The 16054-nt window shown below is 42.4% G+C and overlaps 1 protein-coding gene across 3 annotated transcripts; it reads left to right on the forward strand.

The window, feature by feature from the left end:
- Window positions 1–791: 791 nt before the first annotated feature.
- Window positions 792–8733, forward strand: LOC144705020 (serine/threonine protein phosphatase 2A 59 kDa regulatory subunit B' eta isoform-like). Of its 3 annotated transcripts, XM_078577619.1 has the most exons (3): window positions 793–1093; window positions 1187–2499; window positions 8151–8733. In XM_078577619.1, exons 2-3 carry the CDS (start codon window positions 1348–1350, stop codon window positions 8502–8504), a joined length of 1506 nt encoding a protein of 501 aa, XP_078433745.1. In that variant the 5' UTR covers window positions 793–1093; window positions 1187–1347; the 3' UTR covers window positions 8505–8733. The 3 variants fall into 3 exon arrangements, with proteins under 3 accessions (XP_078433746.1, XP_078433745.1, XP_078433743.1); XM_078577620.1 differs by lacking the exon at window positions 8151–8733 and adding an exon at window positions 3544–3959 and having other exon boundaries at window positions 792–2499; XM_078577617.1 differs by having other exon boundaries at window positions 793–2499.
- The last annotated feature ends 7321 nt before the right edge of the window (window positions 8734–16054 follow it).

The raw sequence follows: 16054 nt of genomic DNA on the forward strand, positions 1-16054 counted from the left end.
GAATACTGGCTCCAAATTCGACAAGCAACACTGCGCACCATGTATGGCCCATGTTTTAAACTTATTTGTGCAACGAGGCTTGAAGGAACGACGCATTTAATTATAATAAATTTTTATTTCATTGATTTTTTGCAAGTTATTCTTTGAAACTGTAACTTTTTTTTAATTGACATATAGGAGGCCAAAAATATAATTGAAGAGGTTACTGCGCAACACGAAAGTACAATTGAAGAAAACATTCCAAGATCATTCAACGATATTCTCTATAGATTGACGTGCACTGACGAATTTGGACGGAATAAAATGATGGTTCTTCTGGACGAGACGGAGATCCGTCCCAGCCAGTCCGCAAATATAAGTTTGAGATAAAATTCCTTTTCTATTTTTAAATTTTCGATGCTTTTCCAGGTGCTTAATCATTCGGAGGGGGTGAGGCATCCATCCCGTGTCAATGAATGAAATATATCAATGAATGAATGAACGATGCCGGTCAACTGTTCATTCTTGATCAACATGCAGTAGTGACTATTCTACAATTCGATTCCCAATATTTTCAACCAATTTCAGAAAAATACTCCCCTCTTATGACGGAATTCGTGGTTAATTTCTTTGACGCATCGTTAATCAAATAGAGTTAACTTGCTAATCCAAACTGTTGGAAGTAGGATTGATAAATATATTGATAGAAAGAGATAGACGGGGGGACGTATAAATGATAATATATTATTAATGTATAGGATTGACCGTCAGCAAGGGATATATTTCTCGGGAAGATATATATCCGATCCTTGTTTCTTTTTTTTTCCCGTTCGTCGTGTCCTCTGGCGACTGTTCCTCCCATCTTCGCCCGCGGATCTTCAGCGCGTCGGATTTGACCAGTTGATCTCTTCCGAGAGAGAGCCCGACGGATTGCACAGCTCGCCGGGGCTCGCCAGATCCTGAATCCTCATCGTCTTCTCCCAGATCTCATCTTCTCTGGTTTGTTGATCTTTTTCCATGTTCTGAGAGGATTTCCTCTCCGCATCGACGCTGGATCTTGTTTCCGCGGCTTCGTTCCTCGATCTGGATCTGATTCTGCGTTGTATTCTAATTGGTTGGTCTCGCCTTCGATTCAATTTCCCCTCCATTCCTCTCCGGGCCGTAGGGTTTTCTGTCATTTGACCGTTTTCTGCTTCGGCGAGGGAAGAACGGGGCGGATTCGTTGCGGGGCTGGAAATTTCTACATGCGGATGGAATCTCGCTGAATTAGGGTTCGAGCAGCAGAGGAGCGATGTTTTTGACCTAGAATTGGCGGCGGAAATCATCGCAGAAACCTGATTCGATCGGATTTAGGCGATTTCCGGAGAGATGATCAAGCAGATCCTCGGTCGGCTCCCTCGGAAGCCGTCCAAATCCAGCGAGCACCGTGATTCCGGCTCCGGATCTTCATCCGCGCCGCCCAATCCTCCCCCGAGCTCCGATGGCGGCGATCCTCCCCCGACCAAGCAGAATTCGAAGATGGCCGCGCCCAAAGCCAACGGGCACCCCGTCTCCTCCTCCGCCTACGAAGCACTCCCGGCATTCAAGGACACGCCGAGCTCGGAGAGGCCGAATCTGTTCATCCGGAAGGTGAATCTCTGCTGCGCGATCTTCGACTTCACCGATCCGACCAAGAACGCCAAGGAGAAGGAGATCAAGCGGCAGACGCTGCTCGAGCTCGTCGACTACGTCGCCAATCCCAGTGGCAAACTCCAAGAACCCGCGATCCAGGAGATCACGAGGATGGTCTCTCTGAACATCTTCCGGCCCCTGGTCTCTCCTCCGCGGGAGAACAAGGCCCTCGAGGCCTTCGACGTGGAGGAAGACGAACCCGTGATGGACCCTTCCTGGCCGCACCTCCAGGCCGTGTACGAGCTCTTCCTCCGCTTCGTCGCCTCCCCCGAGACCGACGCGAAGATCGCCAAGAGGTACGTCGACCACTCCTTCGTCCTCCGCCTGCTCGATCTCTTCGACTCCGAGGATCCCCGCGAGAGAGACTATCTCAAGACGATCCTCCACCGGGTCTACGGCAAGTTCATGGTTCACCGACCCTTCATCCGCAAGGCCATCAACAACATCTTCTACCAGTTCATCTTCGAGACCGAGAAGCACAACGGCATCGCCGAGCTGCTGGAGATCCTCGGCAGTATTATCAATGGCTTCGCCCTCCCGCTCAAGGAAGAGCACAAGCTGTTCCTCGTCCGGGCCTTGATTCCTCTGCACAAGCCCAAGTGCGTGGCCATGTACCACCAGCAGCTGTCCTACTGCATCACCCAGTTCGTGGAGAAGGACTGCAAGCTTGCGGACACTGTGATAAGGGGTTTACTCAAGTTCTGGCCCGTGACGAACAGCTCCAAGGAGGTGATGTTCTTGGGGGAGCTGGAGGAGGTTCTGGAAGCCACCCAGCCGGCCGAGTTCCAGCGCTGCATGGTCCCTCTCTTCCATCGGATCGCCCGATGTTTGAACAGTTCTCACTTCCAGGTACCTAAACCTCCCTGAAGAGCCTCTTGTCATGTCTTTTTCTTCATTCATCTCTTTTTAACCAGTCCTACGCTGTCCGTTGCTCTGCTGATTTTTCCCGATGAAAGAGCAGAAAGCTTTAAACCATATATACATTTATAATCTGTGCCTGAAATCTGATCTAACCTGGGAGTACTGCTGAGAGCAGGGGCAGAAGTATTGGATATTTTCCGTCCACACATTTTTTGTTGCTCTGCCAGTTATTACTTAAAAGGGTTTAAAGGAAGAGTGGAATGCTTTGACGTATATATTTATTTTACAAATGTTATATATGGCTAAAATCAGATTTAAACATCGACTACTTTATTATCTGTTGATTCTCAGTCCATGGGTTGGAGCAGGTGCAAACGCTTTGGACATTTTCTATCGATCTCTTTTGTTTGTTCTCCATCAATCTAGACATTGGTGTTGATGACGACAAGTCGTCATCACCAATGTCTATATTTCTTTATTTTTGAAGAAAGATAGGAGCGATCACACGAAAAGAGATTCATGGAGAACAAAAAAAAGAGATTGATGGAATTTTGTCATCATCCTCGTCATTTGTTTGACCATTGTTGTTCGGTTTTGGGCATGAATGATGACGTAAACTCGTCAGTTGTTTGCATGCTGTCGTTCAGTTTTGGGCATAAATGATGACGATAACTGGTTATTTGTTTGCACTAGGAGGATGATGATGATATGTTTTCACATTGTCATTTGGTTTTGGGCATGAAAGATCTTCCCAGCACCACCCTCACAGATGACGAGAGGATGATAACGGTGATGTCTTTGCCTTAATGTTAGACATCAGCATCTCTACTTCGCTTTACCTCGGACTTATTTCTATCCCTCTTTGTGAACGGTATTGGAACATAATGGAATAGGAGCATACCCATATGCTGTTGTTACCTTTATTACTTTCTGGGTCTGGGCCAGCCAATGACTTGATCATAATGGGCCCAGCTTGTTCTAACTGGTATTTGTACCAGTCATTAACAGAGATGGGGTTTTCCTGAACTCTAGGCGTATCCAACTGCGACAGGAAGGATACTGCTGGATATCTCAGCCGATCCTCCTGAAGGCATGATCTATTGGGGAGTGACTCTTCTCATTCCTGGCGATCCACGTCTCCTGAAGGGAAACCCCGAGTGCCAAAAAAATAGCTCAGTAAGTCAGGCTACACGTGGGGAACCGCCTTGCAGGTGTGACAGAGTCTTCAAATAAAAGGGAAGTGAAATAAGACACAGACATCCTGTTTCAAGAAGTCATTTACCACTTTGGGCAGCTGTGGCTGAGTGCAGGAGATTCCTGAGAACTTCCCTCAGTCTGTGTCTTCCCATCTCTCGTCTATGTTGTTCTTTCTCTGTCTTGTTTGGTTTCCCAGTTCTGATCTGAACTCTATTATGAGGAAATTGGAATTTCAGATATACATTTCTTGATCTTGGTCAAATTACTAGATTGGGGATAATATATAGTGAAGTAATTGCAGAAGTTTTCTATTAGCTACGACAGTATGAGATTGTCAGCCATGTGGTGGTAAGGGACCATGGAGTAATTATCGGGGCATTCCTGGTGACTGGGCTACAAAAGTGGCGAGGCAGAGAGGTGCATGGCTGTTGTACTAGCAGCATTGGTGAGACAAGATGACATCAGAAAACGCCCGGGTGTTGGCTGTGGTGGCCACGGTGGCCCTGGTGACTAGCATTGCGGGTCAATGGTTGCGTTTGGCTTGCCTACAAGAGCTTCTGCCAAGGTAGATGCAGCTACCTTAGCAGCCTCTGTTACTGGCAGGACGACAGTGACATCATTGTTTGCAACTACGAATCTTGGAGAGGCGTCTGATGCGGCTTCTATCGAAGAAGTAACCGTGGCCACGGATTTTAGATCAGCAATTAGAGTGGCATTTGTAGAGGATGCGTAAGCAATTACCATGGCAATGTCAAATGTCCCAAGCCCTCTGATATATTGCGTTATCATTGGGAGAGTTTTTTCTTTCAAAAAAAAAAATCATTAAGAGAGTTTCTTCTGTTTTCCTGCTATGGCATCAAATTGGAGCTCCAATTCTCCACTCTTATGCATCCAAAATCCAAAAATCCACAATCGTTCCGAGGGCTGAAATAATGGCTCTGATTGCGGTCTTTATCTATCTACCTAACCCAATAAAACAATAGGAATAGATAAATGTAGCTTCCACGATCATGTTGAAGGAGAGTGGATCAGGAATCAAGAGATGAGAGAGAATAGGGAATATATTTAAGAATGATAGCATGAAGAACAACACTGCATCGGTTTTCACCCCCTGTGGATTGAAAAGGTCTCTTGTGCTCCACCCAATTGATACTTGTGATTTCAGTCAGTTCAAATTTTGATGCTGTCTCGGATGGGGATGTCCTTATTTATAGAGTCACTTCTCTTAAAGTCATACGCCCTGACCAGTATGTGCATTGTACATTGCCCTCTCATCATGTTTCCTTGACCATATCCATGGGAGGATCATATTGATATTTCCCTCCCAATAAGACCAATTTGTCCTCAAGTTGAGAGTTTCCGAATTGGTGCTTGATATATGGGGCCTTTTCTCATCATTCTTCCAACATAAATTGGCTTTGACGCTTATTTGTCTGTTTTATGGGGAAAGGGTTCTGTTTTAAAGAGCCACAATTTGTGATCTGCTTCTCGTTACTCTTTCAGGCCAGATGCCTGGAAAATCCGATGAGGTATTAGACTTTGATTTTCTGGTAACCTCTCAAAAACTTTGGCATGAAATGCTCATTGTAGATCAATAAGACCTCTGCCACATGGCAGGCCATTCTTACTCCAACCAAACTTTGGATTTGATCCATGTTGATTTTTGTAATTACCTTCACAGGAGTTGGCAGAATGGATGGCAAGTCACGGTCACTGAATAACTGAGAACCACATTTAGGGAGGCCCAATCAGTTGTCTGGCATAAGCAGAAATAAGATTCAGTGGGATTTGTCCATCCAATGCGAATGTCATCAGCATTAATTCGAAGACGAGTCCGGGAAAGAAGGGATGGATCTTGATTGGTATGATGACTATATACTTTATGGGAAAGGAACTGTTGATGTACTGTAATGATATTGGATTCTTGGTTGCTGTGTTTTAACAGCTGGGATTTTGCATTGAGATTGCCAATTAAGTTGGCTCATGATGTCCAGAGATTATGCATCCACCGAGGTGTTGGGTATCATAAAAGGTCTGATGGAGAAACATGGTAGTTATGAATGCCTTTATCAACATATTGTGCACTTCTTAATCTGGTATTTGGACACAGAGATGATTCATAGTTGCGACAAGAATTCGTCTTCCCATTGGGGCCAATGGAAAGCCTTTTTGAGATTATTAAATTGCATGGAAATATTGAGGGATGACCATCAGGTGGTGCTTTTGTCACCAGATGCTTGAGGATTTTAGAGAGTTACCTTTCTGACGTGTGTGCCTGATCTTAGAGCGACTGGGTTCATCTGGGTGCATGGCATTCCGCTTTGCCATGGATGTCTGGGGCAACGGCTGAGCAAGACACAGGCATCAAGGCCTCCTGTTCTAAATTAGGGAGATAATTTACAAGTTTTTCAAAGTTTTGCATCAGTTCATCCTCCCTACCAACCTGGTGCAACTTAAACAGGCGACTTGAAGTGTCATAACCGGCTAACCACTTGGATTGGCCTGCTAGCAGAACCACTTTAATGTCTCGCCTTCCATTGAACTGTGGAATGTTATGGATGCATTCATTGTCAGTTACCGAGTGCTATCCAAAGTATTGCTCCTCCGGTCCCAGTCAGCATTTTGGAGTGTCCCTGAAGTGAATGGTAGATCATTTTTGTGAGGGCTTGGAGGGGGTAAATGAGATCCGTGGGGGAGGGAGGTTAAAATCGTGGAGAGAGATGAAACAAAGAGAGCAACCTGATGTTAAGAGCGCTCCATTATCCCAATCACCCTGTTGTTTTTATGCAACGATCAAACCCCAGTGCGGCCGGCTGTTGGATGATGTCAGTGAGCAACTGGTGTTTCTCCAGTCTTGAGATTTTGTTTTCTTAAGAGAGAAAAAGGAAAGAAAAACAGATAGCCACGCATGACCTTTTGTACCCTTCGTGGTTCACCGATAAGATCCTGTTCGGATGTATCATGAAATTGTAGAAATCAAGTTCAAAACACAACTCCTGAATATTCTACAGTAGATGAGGACAAGGAAACAATCATAATCACTTTGGGACGAGTGAAGAAGGATAAAACAGGACTACAAATATTTGGAAAGGAAGATGGAATCGATTCATTGCTCTACTCTGGACTGGGAGGATCTCCTGAGTTCCAAGCTTCCACCAGTGCAACTAGTCAGATCTTGGGAAGTGCAGTTTGACTGGGGTTCCCTCCTTTTTATAGAGTCAAGTTCTCACCATTTAAGAGTCATTTAATCAGCACATGCTATGCTGAGTCACACGTTGCCTTGTATTTACTTGACACGCTTGTTTGGATAGGACCTGGGGAGGTTCCTATCACTCTCATCATTTGTTGCTGAAATCAGTTCACACCTGTTAGGAAAATACCTTTTTATTTATTGATTCTGGTTCTTACCACGTACAAGCTAGAAAAGCTCTTCAGATTTGCCATGTATCCTGCTTTCCTTTTTTGTCTCTTTCTTCTGACTATGATTTTATAGAAAGAATGCATATGGAGATATTTTATTCTCTGTTCGTGTTCTTCATAAGATAGATCTGTTTGGAATAGAACCAAAGATAACTATTTGTGTGGATATTGTTTATATAGTTCTTGAAATGTATAATAGTGTGGTAATTTTTATGAAATTGTATTTTTCTTTACGTACTTGTCATTTTTATACATCAACTCGATTATCATCATTTTTAGTCACAACATTTCAAGTCATATGTAACATTGAGAGAAAAATCTTCAAGAATCTTTCTACTCTCAATGATGCTGAATTAGGCGTCCATCCATCAAAAGTTTCATCAACTATCTTGATTATGATTATTATTTGTTGTGATTTTCAATTCGTTATTCTGGTATCATTTGTCATGATCTTTTACATCTGTTCTGGATTCAATAACATATTTAGAAGCCAGTTAGAATCATACTAGTCTGACCATTAATAAACTACCTTGAATAAAAAAAAGAAAATAATAGTTTAATACTTGATTCTGGGCCATGGGTAAGAACATGCGGAGAATCTTTTCAGATTTCCTATCTATCCTGCTAGCTTTTTTCCTTGTTGAACATATTTAGTCCTTTCTTTTTTTTTAAAAGAAAAATAATGATTTTTATCCACAAACACCTGTTGCTGAATTCACTACAGTTAGAATGATACTAGTCTGACCATTAAAAAAACTACCTTGAATAAAAAAAAAGAAAATATTAGTTTAATACTTGATTCTGGGCCATGGGTAAGAACGTGTGGAGAATCTTTTCCGATTTCCTATCTATCCTGCTAGCTTTTTTCCGTGTTGAACATATTGAGTCCTTTCTTTTTCTGTTGAAGAAAAATAATGATTTATCCACAAACACCTGTTGCTGAATTCACTGCAAAATGAACCAATGTGTGGAAAAGAAATACTTGATTTATTCTTGAATGTGTCGCTCATGGGCTGGAACAGGTGGCGGAGAGGGCCTTGTTCTTGTGGAACAACGACCACGTGGAGCGCCTGATCAAGCAGAATGTGAAGGTGATCCTGCCCATCATCTTCCCCCCCCTCGAGAGGAACACGCAGTCCCACTGGAACCAGGCAGTGCAGAGCCTCACCCTCAACGTGCGCAAAATCTTCAGTGATCACAGCCCCGATCTCTTCGAAGAGTGCCTGCAAAAGTTCCACGACGACGAGGCCAAGGCGAAAGAGGCCCAGGCCCGACGCGAGTCCACTTGGCAGCGGCTCGAGGACTTGGCAGCCCGTGGCGGGGCCGCCACCCCGCCTCTGCCTTGGGCTCGTGTGGCCAGACTCGGTCTGAGCTAAGATTATTGCCTGATTTCTTGGGCTGACATCCATAGCATGTGTGTATATACTGGGCAGATGAAGGCTGCGGATGAGGAGATGTTGTTGTGGGGGTGGGGGTTGAAAGCCCACATTTTTTTATCCTCCGGGTTGGGAAAAATCTGGAGGGCATCATTGCCTTTTTTTATACTTGGATTTTGACAAGAATTTTTATGTGATATTGATTATAAGAAACTGCATTTTCAGGAGAGAGCGCGAACAAGGATTCATATATGTTATCATCAATCACCTCGATGTCGAATTTGTCATCATATAGGCCTCTGTTTATCATCATCTCATTATTTTTATAATGTGTCTGAGGATGATCAATGTTGTTAAAAAGAGAGCCAAAAAAGAATCTTTCATGTATGATGCTGATGAAACTTTAAAGTTTGTCAGTTCTGGTATTTATGATATAGCTGATAGGTGGGCCTAAAAAGCTATATCGGGGATGTCACGACTGAATTTAGGACAAAGGAAAGAATGAACATTTTCTAGTAACATGCCTGGCGGAGGATTTTGTCATGCAAATGAAAAAACGAGCAAAATAATTTGAGTAGGAGCATTCATGATTGATTCCAAATGAGTATTAATTCAAATGTAAGTTATTGTAATGTTATGTTCGTCTTAGGGAATTAAAAATCAGAACATGCCTATTTAGAATTGAGAAATAATGCCTATTTAACTAATGGTATCTCATTAAACAATTCTATCGTGATGGTTGAGAAATGAAATGGCCAAGCTTAGTGTATTCAGTGAAGATGTGAATGTAAGATATTTCGATTTGAATAGAATATTTTTCGCAATTTGGTTGTAGAGGTGATGCGTACAGACATTTACACCGTGGTAAATAAATGCTATTTTTAGTTTGAGGATAAATAGATGTCTGAATTAATATGGTGAATTAACTCCTTAATGTTACCAATTGAAACATATTAAATATGTTGCTTTATAGTTTTGGGCCTGTCACTTTCCTTATATAAATGAGTTTAATTTTTTTTTATTAAATTATCAAGGATCGGTATTATTCTTGGCGTATCAGGGAATAATACTTGTTTATATTAAAATGATATACGGAGATTATTAGCGATGATGTATTAAAAAATTGTGAATCATTATGAAAAATACCACACTAAAATTTATATAAATCGACGTTCTTTAGTATGCTCAACATGTTTCAAGTAATGAAGCAATAACTTCAAGAATGTAGTGACATATGTGGTATTCCATATTTCAGTATAAAACATAATTTGAGTTTTACTCATCTTCAAACTTAATCGAGAGAATATTTTCAAAGCATGGTAAACACATGATCGACCATATGGTCAGATATCCATGATATGCCAGGACATGATCGAGAGAATATTTTCTTAGAGATCAATGTACCCAGTATCGCTTGTGTTTATGATGATAGTTGACTTGTGACACTAAATAAATCCCTAACCTGTGAGTTTAGAGCTATAATCATTACCCAAGGGTCTGATAAATATGACTTGATTTTATTGGAAGTATGAAACGATACTGTTAATCATCAAGTATATAATTCTTTAAAAGCGGTAAATAAGGTAAGTAGAGTGATAGAAAGGTGTTTTTTAGCTACAGAGGGGAAAGAAAGGTGTCTAAAGGGCAATTGGAATAACGCTATTAACCTATGCAGAAAGACTTGTTATGAATGCGGGGGGTGTAGAAACATCGAAACAGTTGTACGGCATGAGACATACGCAAACAAACTCTCGAAAAGAGTGCAATCAGGCGACTAGGGGATTCAAAAGGCTGTTTCAAGCAGTCATAAGGATGTCAGACTGCAGTTATCGTTGTCAAGTATTACACAAGTTTTCATTTGACCATTCCTAAATTGAAGTTGAATTTAATCTAGCATAGTCTTCATATTCAATATTAATCCTGCCTTCAGACCTCAAACTGTCTCATTTAGAGAGTCCAATGTTGTCCAGATCATTGTCTACCATTTTGTCACATTCGAAAAAACTGATTAAACTTCGCCGCAGAAACCTTGAATCATTCCAAACTCAATTAAATGACTTATCCCCAAGAATGAAATTGAGACATTCAATTCAAAGTACAACAATTGTGTTCAATGAATAGCATTTGTTTCAAATCACTACATTTTATTTTTGATATTTAGCCCAATATTTTAATATCGCGGCCCACTTCATAAATCATTATTTTTATATAGTTTTGAAGCTGCCTGCAAAATAGCCCCTGATAACTATTCACTTAAAAGCTTTATAAGTTAATATAAAGTGATCTTTCACAACATTTCACTCATTAAGAAAATATTTTTTCTAATTTTAAAAAACATTAAATGAACTATATCCCTGAAATAGTGTATTATTTGTACCATACAATATGAGAACTGTATTAATAAGAAGATAATTTTATACCCCAGACACCGCCGGATGAGAAACCATACTTTGGACTAAAATATGTCTTTTTGGCGCTCCAACTTATTCAATCATATTAATTAAACTTACATTAGCATGGCGAAAGATTTGAATTAACATGGATCAGAGAATAAAAAGCAAAAACTTAGATTAGAATGTATTTGTAATATTTATACAAAATGTTTTGAATTCTTAGATTATTTATATAAGTATATTCTGCTAAACCACATTAACCAAGTAAAAATTAAATTTTTTATTCACTTTACTCATAATTGTGAAGACAGAACGAGTGTGCATGAATAAGTTAACCTCAGATGGCTCAGACAGAATTTCATGAAGAAATTCATGATTTTGTCAAATCGATTGTCCACCAAGGTTGAATTCTAGATTTTTAGTTCACTATTCCTTGTTTATCTGATGTGGAAATTTGAGGTAGTTTTATTCCAAGAATGTAGTCAAATCATATTCATCAAGAACTGGCAGAATTGTGCTACTTGAGAATTGATATTGCTCAATTGTAAGCTTCAAGGACATCATCGAATTGAACTTCTGCTGTGTTCTAAATGGAACACCCTGTTACTATGTCAAAATGTAATCTCAACTCACTGCGATCAAAAGACACAAAATATGGAGAGAGACAGAGAGGACATGCAATGTAGTTAAGATCTTCACATTCACCGCAGGTAAAATGTAGATATTGGTTGATATTGATAAGATAAACAATAACTCGTTGTAGTGGCTTGCAGCCGATCCTGTACCTTCAAACCTAGCCATATAACCACCTATCAAGATTGAATCCCGACGACTTATGATCAGCCTGAGAATCGCTGATGGCATATCAAGCCGGAATTTTATCACAAGCGTGAGAATTGTTGATGGCATATCATCACTTTATGAGCTCAAATTCATGCTATCATTATTAAGACATTTCAATCAATCTCGTCCATCACAAACTGGCATAGAACCATGGGACTTTTGTCACAATAATTGTGACTAAACCAAAACAATGATCACATACACCAATTCAATGAATGACGTGGATAAAGTAAAGATGTGTAGCATGGAAATTACACAACACATGATTCATACCTGTACATTTCCAACTTAGTCCTCTGGATTCTGAATGGATATCAACTGAAGTTTGTTGAGACGTGCTTAAATTTAGGAGATTAATCATGCATGAAATGAACTCCATAATGTGTCTATTACTGAATGAACATAAAAATACAAACTCCTACTGAATTACATATCCTCATGAGTGAGTGGATCAGATACCAAGTAGTTGGTCCCAATATGCTCAATAGACAACTGCCCGGACTGACCTTTTTCTTTCACAAATAGGAACTTGATATCAATGTGCTTTGACTTCATCAAGATCCTGTTGTTCTTGGTAAACATAATGGCCGACTGATTATCACAATAGAGGTTCAGCGGTCTTTCAATGCCATCAATGATTCTCAAGCTTGTGACCAAATTTTTCAGCCAATTGTCTTGATTTGATGAATCATAGCATGCTATATATTCGGCTGCCATAGTAGAAGATACTATCCATGTTTTCTTTGCACTTATCTAATATGTAGCTCCTCGTGCTAACAGAAAAATATAGCCTGAATTAGATTTTCCGCTATCAATGCATCCCGCAAAATCAGAATCAGAATACCCAATGATCTCCAAGTGATCTGATTTCTTTTATGTGAGCATATGTACTTTTTTTCTCTGTAGGTATCACATGACTCTCTTGGTAGCTTTCCAATATCCATACATGGATTACTTAAATTTTGGCCAAGTACACCAACAATATGAGCAAAATCTGGGCATGCACACAAACTTGTGCATACATAAGACATCCCAAAGCTGAGGCATAAGGACTGAAAGGATCTACAACAGCTGAGAGCATCTACAACTCGGTTGTCGAGCCCCGGCTTGTGTTTGAGACAGGACTGAAAGGATTGAAGGTATTCCACCAATTTAGCATGCTTCGAGTGAAGATGGCATTGAGTGTGAAGATATTTCAAGGCTTCTGATGTCGGACGTCATTGGGGATGTCGTCCGGTTGATAACGAATATGATGGTTCGGTAGCGATAAAGGATGATGGTATCGAATGTCAACGACGTCGTCATCTGACGGATGCAACCCTAACAGGTTATGTAACTACGACGTGATGAATGGGTGTGCTAATTGTCATTTGTGCAGGCTTTGACCCGAGGGAGGTGTCGAGATCCAAGCTTGGACAGTGTCGCTGGGTGACGGTGATGGTGGCCTCTCAAACCATGTTTGATCGACGTAGGAGTCTATGATCGAACGGAATCTATCAGTCGGGCTCGCACGTAATGGACGTACTCATCTGTACCAGTAAGACACTCATAGAGTCGTAATTTCCTCTCAATTTTCCTCTCTTACCTATCTAACCCAAGCGCGGTGGAGTCTAGTCGAAAGTAAACTACAAAAGGTAAATAAACAAGCGTTGGGAGAGGATGGCGTACCTTGTCGGTGTGGCTCGCAGTGCAGAATTTTTTTGACATCAACGAGGATTAAGAGCGGGTGGAGCGGAGAGACGCCGGAGAGCAGACGATAGCTCAACGAGCACGATCATGCTGGAGCGTCGGTAAAGGAATGGGGAGCCGAGTAGAAGAGAGAGGCAGTGGTCATAGCTCAAGCCAACTGCCAGTCTCGGTCGACGTACCCAGGGGTGTCACACAGTTGATGGAGACGGATGGATGTGGCGAGTGGGGCAACTAGAATTCCACCCTTGAGGCGGAGTTTCAGATTGCTAAGGTGACAGCTGTCGAGGTGTGAATGATTGGTTGAGCTCACAAGGCTACGGGGACATACTCACATAGATACTGAGTCCCTGCCACAATTGCGAGTCGGCTGGTAGCATATCAGCCCAGCAGGACTAGTGTTGATCAACAAATGGGGTAGAGAACCTTGAATGCGAACCTCGTCAACCGAGCGACCGACCCATGTCAGGGTAGAGGGTAATGCAGCCGGACATGCCAAGAGGAAGCAGACCACCGTGCTCCAGAGATAGGCATGATCAAGGCCGCAGGCGCAGGAGCATAACCTGGATTTGGAATCCTCCAGTCTACCAGGCAGCACCTGCAGTTCAGGCTCGTTGCCTGCTCTTCTCGTGCTGCGTTGGCTGGACTCTAGCTCGAGCCGTTGACCAACGGCAAAGCCACTGGCGGGATTGAGAAGTGGCAGGATCGTTAGTCCATTCAGAGACTACTGGTGCAGGAATACCCACCAATCCACAGTACAACCGTCACAATTGCTGGTGAGGAACTGTAAGACTGACAGACCTTCTATAATAGACTGACAAAACTCCGTCAGTCCTGCAAAATGATAACAGTTGGCGACTGAAATTTCCGAGGTTTGATTGGGGAACGATTCTGCCCAACGGATTACCCGGGAAGCACACTCAATCAAAACTGAGAGGCAATATTGACCTGCTGATGGGGAAAATGCTCAAAGCAGGCAAATTGATCTGTCAACGATCTTGAGAAGCCGTTGCTCGTTCTGGGAAGGGATTTTTTACCAGCGGGATCGAATGGGGAAGCACACCAAGTGAAATTAGGAATCAGGGTCGTTTTGCAAGCAAGCAGAACCCATTTCCTACCCTCTTCCTTCTCCTTCTGCTCCTCCCACCTTTGTATTCTTCTCAAACGAGGGAGGGAGACCAGAAAATAAACTACACAAATTCTGTTATTCTGTTCTTCATGGCCTTCCTGTTTAGGGCGCCCCCTCTTCCCTTAAAAAGGGGAGAGGTCAAATGGGCCCCCTAAATGGGTCAACAAGGGGGGGGGGGGGGGGAATAGGTGCGTTAGAGGGAAACTTATACAAATGGGCTTCCCCATTACAAAGTCAAAAGAAAAGGGAAAACATAAAAGAAACAAGATGGGAAAAACATGATGACAAACATACGGGATACATCGCCAACGCGACGAAAATACAATGACGAGATGGGAAAAACACAAAAAACACATGGAAGAATAGCGAAAATGAAAACATGATAATTGAGCATTCATCTTCCGATCTTTGACAACGGTGGCGGGGGGCGCGGATGACGTCGTCTACGATCCTTGATGGCGTGTGCCATCAACTTCATGGTCAGAAAATAACACAAATTCGCACGAGATGAGATGTCGCCAATCTCTATCTCTATTACTATAAAGCAAATACATGTGCGCTTCTGGCCTCTGATTGGCTGGAAAAACAGTTAGAGAGAAGAGAGAGTGTGAGAGAGAATAGAGAATGAGAGACGGTTTAGAACGGTTGCACTCTCTCTCTCTCTCTCCGTCTCTTCCTCTCTCACGCTCTCATTCTCGCTTTTTATTTCTTCCTCCTGATCTTCCTCTCTCGCCCCATCTTGCTCTCTCTCTGTCTCTCCACCGGAAGAGAACCAGATCATCAGAGCGGTGAATGGTCGTTCTTTTACTCTCTGGAGCAAAATATTTGGGAAAAATTTGGATTCCTTCTTGCTTATGTAAAATCGGCCGCCGGAGCAACAGTGTGCCGGTACGTTTCTTTGTTCTCGCGCTCTCTCAATTCCGTCGTCGCTCTCCCTTTCTATTCTTTTCTCTCGCTCTCACTCCCCTCTCTTTCTTTCTCTCTCACTCTCTCTCTCTCTGTCTCTCTCGGTCTCTCTTTCTATCGTTCACGCCCTCTCTTTCTCTCTGTCCCTCTCGCGTGCGCTCTCTTCGTCTCTCCCTTTTTCTATCTCTCTCTCCCTTCGCCTCTCCCTCTTTTTCTCCCCTTCTCTTTCTCTCGCTCTCTGACCCCCTCTCCCTCTCTCTTTCTCACTCTCTGTCTTGCGCTATCGATCTCTCCTCCCCTCTCCCTCTCTTTTTCGGTCTCAATCTCTCTCTTATGCCATTGAACTCTCTCTCCCGCTCTCTCTATCGCTTTCTCTCTCCCTCTCTTTTTCGGTCTCAATCTCTCTCTTACGCCATTGAACTCTCTCTCTGTTGGGGTGTGTCAGCCCCCCCATTACGGGAATGTGAAGGGGGAGGGCTTGACTAGTCAAACCCCAGTTGAAAAGTTTTAACCCCACTCCTCTTGTCTCTTTGTGGGAATATGAAGAGGCTCTTGGCTTTTCATATTCCAGACCTTTCAAATTCCCTGAAACT

This window comes from Wolffia australiana, chromosome 6 (genome assembly GCF_029677425.1).
Source record: "Wolffia australiana isolate 7733 chromosome 6, ASM2967742v1".
Lineage (NCBI taxonomy): Eukaryota > Viridiplantae > Streptophyta > Magnoliopsida > Alismatales > Araceae > Wolffia > Wolffia australiana.